The 5,455-nt window shown below is 45.6% G+C and overlaps 1 protein-coding gene across 1 annotated transcript in view; it reads left to right on the top strand.

Annotated features, from left to right (window-relative positions):
- LOC113216565 (uncharacterized) overlaps window positions 1–5,455 on the top strand; it is a 36,304-nt gene that overhangs the window by 19,840 nt on the left and 11,009 nt on the right. The window contains exons 3-4 of the mRNA XM_052268379.1: window positions 4,174–4,304; window positions 4,823–5,151. Coding sequence (XP_052124339.1) covers window positions 4,174–4,304; window positions 4,823–5,151 — 460 coding nt within the window. The remainder of the gene's footprint in view (window positions 1–4,173; window positions 4,305–4,822; window positions 5,152–5,455) is intronic.

The following is a 5,455-nucleotide window of genomic DNA, read 5'->3' on the forward strand; positions in this document are numbered from 1 at the left end:
GACGAAAATAAGCTAAAAATTGCCATAGTGAACAATGACTTGTAGAAAAAGGCTTAAAAACCGCAAAAAAGAAAAGAAACTCTCCCCCCCACCCCAGAAAACGTTTTCTAAGCAGAAGGGTGGGTTGTAGTCGCGGTGCTTCACCGTTACATCCCTTTCTTGAGTCTTTGGGGCAAACTCAAAGATGGCGGGTTTAAGCGGGCCGAAGGCCCGCTCACATCATTCGATCATGTCCTTCAGCAAATCGCGTGACAGAAATGGTCGGGCCGCAGGCCCGACCATCGCCGCCGGCAGGCCAAGCAGGCCCGGCCCCTGCCGAACGGAGTTGCCGGCGGAGCGAAGCGGAGCTGGCAACTTCGTTTGGCGGAAGGGCGGGCCTGCTTGTTACCTTTTTGGAACATTTAGAAACTAGATAACACTTATTTCGGGGGAAACCTTTTGGGATCGTATGTGCACTGCCAAATTTTTAGTCTCCCCTTAACGAGAAACTCTCACATTCATTAACTTTACTAATGAATGGTCCATCACAAGCGGTGAGACGATTGTTTCGTCAGGTGACAACCCAATCGTAAAAGCGTGTAAAATGGATGTGTCGCCACATAACAGGAAAAGAGAAATTCGGTACGATGTTAATAGAACCTCGGACCTTTGGTGTGGAAACAAGCGCTCTCTAACCACGCGGCTGTCAAGGCTGGCTGTCCGGGGTAGGCCGTTTCATTTTGGAGGGTCAGGAGTTCGAACATGTCCCGGCCACCCTCCGCTGCTATGGTCCGCCCTGAGAATCTCACTCGCCTGTCACCTGCCGCTCATTCTCTCGGCTGACAGCGCCTGCAGCGCCACCCAGCGAGCACTGGCTGCGTGCAGCGGTGGTGAGCGGACTATACCGCTTCCCGCCAGGCCGGCGCCATAGTTTCGCGCGCACTACTCGGACCGGCGAGTCGCCGCTGGGCGCCGCTCGGATCGTTCCACTCGCATTATGGAGGTGAAGCAATAAAATGGTATGGACGGTCGAAGTGCGATTCGAAAGCTATGGGTCCAAGCTACATGCCGGCGCAAACCCCGACCGAAAAAATTGAACGGTACTCGTGCTAGAGCGAAGTACCTAGATTCCGAGTACTTACGACCTACGTTCTGAACGGGTGGAGTGGGGCGCGCGGTTGCAACTACGTCCGATGTGAAGTAGGTAGTCTCCACTGAAACGGGCGCGGTCGTAGGTTGCACCGTTTCGCCGCAGCGCGGCTTGAAACACGACACTCGTGGTACCCGCCAAAAGCGACGTGGAGCTTTGACCGCATGGTTCGGGGGGTCGTAAAACCTTCGGACACCGACTGAAATCCTTAGAATTTCCTACATTTTCATTTAAAATGCGTTCCAGCAAACCAATATTTTTTTTCGAAATAGCCTAGTCGAGGGGTGCCTAACTCCATAAAAATGTGCACACCGGATTACCAAATTGTTAAGATTACCAATGATTACCAAAGATTACCTATGTATACTAGGTATGATCCATCTGCATTCTAAATCGAAACGGAAAGTTTTTGTTCCGAGAAAGATGAATTTTTGTGCAACTCGCTGGTAGTTCTTGATTCTTTATCATGCAAGTTACAAATTTGCATTCTATGATTGACCAAATCTTGATTTTGTCCATGGGAGGGATTCAAAGTTACCTTATTAAATATGTGCGTTGGCATTGAGGCAAGATGTGCACAAAAAGTCATGTCTAAATCAACAAAGTTGTCCTTTGAAAGGACCCTCACGAGTGGGAGGATTACCAGGGATTACCAGTGATTACCAATGTGGTGTTTGCTCTCTAGTGTATTTCTTGCTTGAGTTCGCGGAGGATTAGGGCGAAGTGAACAGCTTCGATGTTGTACCAAGAATGCTTTATTCTCTCACTTAGAATTCGCAGGTAAACATAGAGAACACTGAGCGATGCTCATAACAGGCGGTGCCGCCAGTGGCGACCTCTGTGGTGTTTCATACACCGGTAAAAGCCATCTGGCGACACCAACCACATTTCTGGTACAGTTCGATGTTGTTTAATTCGCAGTGGAAGCAGGCCTTTTGCTCATGTGCACACATATTCCCTGACACCTGCTGGACCTCCCCCAGCCAGGTCACATTTGGTTTGAAGCGTTCGAAACAAATATAGCACATATCTGCTTCCAAGTTCTGGGAATAATCAGGGAGCTCATCACTTTCTGGGTCGGGCTCGGGCTCCTGTTCCTGCTCGGTTGCGTGTGGGGTACTGAAAGTTGGGCTCATCTCTCTTTTCCTTTGGAATCTTATTGGCATTCTTCTTATTGGACGGTGTGGAATCATCCTCCAGCCACTTCAATAACGAAGTGGCTTGTGATTCAAACACCTTCGATCCTTTGGCCAATGACAGGCTCTTCTTCGCCTTACATACAGGGCGGTTCTTCGGTAGGATGGGTTTAGGAGGGTTATCAACAAACTTTGAGTCTGATGAATCCTCTGTATCTGCACTGCATCCTCCTCGCTCCCTGTCTCCTGTGACTCCTCTGTATCTCCCTCAGTCTCATCGTCTTCAGTCATCTCATCTTCCTCAGCTTCCTCAACGACTGGATCAGTCTTTGATCTCTTCTTCTTTGAACTCTTAAGTTCGGAGGCTGTCTCATCTCCAATCTGCTTGCGTTTGGAGTTTTTGGGAGGTTTGACTCCATCCTTTTGGCTGCTCTCATAACTAGTGGTGACTGCTGCAACCAAAGGCTTCTTGGCAGCTGCTGATCTAGTAAATGGTCTTACAATGGGAGTTTCTTTTAGCTCGTCCAGATTATTTGTAAGTTTGTCACGCTTGAAAGTTATTGCACCCGCTGATGTTGACGGCTGCTCATAATCTTGAACTGGGTACTGCTTTGCTCCACTTGAACTTGCTGTTTTGGAAGGCTTTGAAGAGGGTGTTTCATACACGACATCCACACAGACTTTTATTATTTGCTTTAGTACATTGCAGAAGACACTTAACCTAAGACTTAACCTAGTAAATAAACAATAGAGAGAATAAGCGAGTGATTAATAGTTTTTATCACATAACATATAAACTAAACAATAAGAATAATAATAAAGTGATTGATGCTTTTTATCACTAGAATTTAAGAGTAAGTGATTAACAATTTTTATCACAGGTGATGCATTGGTAAAAACACGTTTCATCTATGTCAGGTGACCAAAAAGGTCATCAGAAGTGATGGTTCGTCACAATGTGACGCTTGGTTCATCTCAACCCTTGTGACAAACTATTCGTCACATTATTTTTCGTCAAATGACAATTCAGTTTTAACAGTGCACTTCCTTTTGTGTGCTTTCAAGTACGCACAAGGAAGAGTGTACTATGTACACAGTTTGGTTGACAGTGCAGTGGAATGTTTTGCAAAATTAGTCCAGTTTTATAATCATAATTGCCTCGGGTCTGCATGCAAAACGTTACCAAATGAAAGTGGTATAAACAATAGGGTTTTCAATGGAGGTCGTAAGTGAGGAGAGATGTAGTGGGGCACGTGCAGGGAGAAGGGGCTCGCTCTTTTGTAATGCTTGCAGACTACATTCATCGCAACCTTTCATAAAATTTTCGAGCTTTGTACTACCAAGAATTAGTTCGTATTCCAAAGAAATTTTTTGCAAGCTGTCAGAATCCTTGCAAACAATGTAATTGCGTTTAAAGAAATAGTTTGCAGGCTTATTGCAAAGAGCTAATTCGTATTAAATGCTTGAAAATTGTTTGCAAGCTGCAAAGAATATCGTTTGCTATACGAAAATATTTATTGCAAGCATTTGACAGTGCAGATATTTGGTGCGGCACGCCCAGCCGCCATTCCCCGCACACTAAATTTTGTTATGAACTTTTTATACACACTTACGTATTACCCTGTGCATGCTCTATTGCTTACTACTTTAAACGCAGGCATGATCAAAATTATTCATAGCTGCAGATATATATCAAAATTTGTTCATAATTACACCCAACATAATACGCAACAGAGCATGCACAGGGACATGGGACATGCGCATGTTGCGTACAAAAAAAATCCTTTACAATTTAGTGAGCGCGCATCCACAGCTGCTGTCTCAACTTGGTTCTGTTCCATCTTGTTTCTTTTTCGACTCAATATCATTAATTACTTGGTTCTTGATCTGGTAGTCCATGCTCTACAGGGGCGGCTGCGGTCGCTGTGGCGCTGCTGCTGCTCGCTCTACTCGTCTACTACATAAGGAGATGCTGTCGCCCCCGGCAACATGATGTTGAAGCAAATCAACATCCACTTGCCGACCTGAATAGAACTGAGGTAAGTCGAGATGGAATCTTTCCAAAGTGTTTCGACGAAAATCTGTCAATTTATTTTGAACTAAATATCGAAGCTATTAGAAGGGGGCCGTCCCGTTGCCCCGAATAAGCCCGTATCTCCGAACCTAAATAATCTTTCAGTAAACAAAGTAAGTAAAATGGGTAGTTTTAATACGTTATTTCACTTAAAGTTGCAGTTTTTGAAATCAAAGCTGTACAGGGACCACCATAGGAGGGCATTCGAAGTGCGTAACAGCACCTGTCTCTGTAGGCCCACCTGAAGTAGCTATTATTTCATCAACTGCATCTAAATTAAATATCAAATTGAAACTATTTTACTTATTTCATTTACTGATTTGGATTATTTTACTTCGGACGAACGAGCTTTGGACGGATCGTGCATAATTATGCACAAACTGTACATAGTTATGCATAAAATTATGAATAAAATAATGGCTGCTTAAAATTCTGCATGTTTATGCATGCCGCTCATCTCGGCCTTGTCTTCATTCCTTCCAGCCGGCGCCGAGGCTGCCCGCCGCTGCTAGCCACCTGGTCCGCGTCCACGTCCACCAGCCGCACTCGCCGCAGAGGCACCGGCGCGGCGCCCACCCGGCGGCGCCGGCCGTTCGCAAGACCGCCGCCGGCGTGCCACCGACCATCGACCTCCACGGCATGTCCGTCAAGACGGCCCTGGCGACCCTCGACACGTTCCTGCGCCGCGAGGCGAGGGACCGGCCGCGCGCGGGCCACGTCTGCGTCATCACCGGCAGGGGCCTCCACAGCGCGGGCGGCGTGGCCAAGATAAGGCCGGCCGTCGTCAGGGAACTGGAAGCGAGGGGCTTGCGGTAATTACACTCTAAATCTTTTACAAAGAATTTGTTCGTTTAATGCAAAGAATTCTGTGCAACCGTAATAGACAGAAAATTTCCTTGTATTACAAGAAATTTCCTTGTATTGCACAAAAGTTTTCTTTGTATTACAATGATTTTTCTTTGTATTACAACGAAAATTTGGCTTTGTATTACGGTTGCACAAAATTCTTTGTAATACAAGTATTTTCTTTGTAATACAAGAATTTTCTTTGTAATACAAGAATTTTCTTTGTAATACAAGAATTTTCTTTGTAATACAAGAATTTTCTTTGTAATA

This window comes from Frankliniella occidentalis, unplaced genomic scaffold (assembly GCF_000697945.3).
Source record: "Frankliniella occidentalis isolate FOCC.00 unplaced genomic scaffold, Focc_3.1 Scaffold68, whole genome shotgun sequence".
Taxonomy (NCBI): Eukaryota; Metazoa; Arthropoda; class Insecta; order Thysanoptera; family Thripidae; genus Frankliniella; species Frankliniella occidentalis.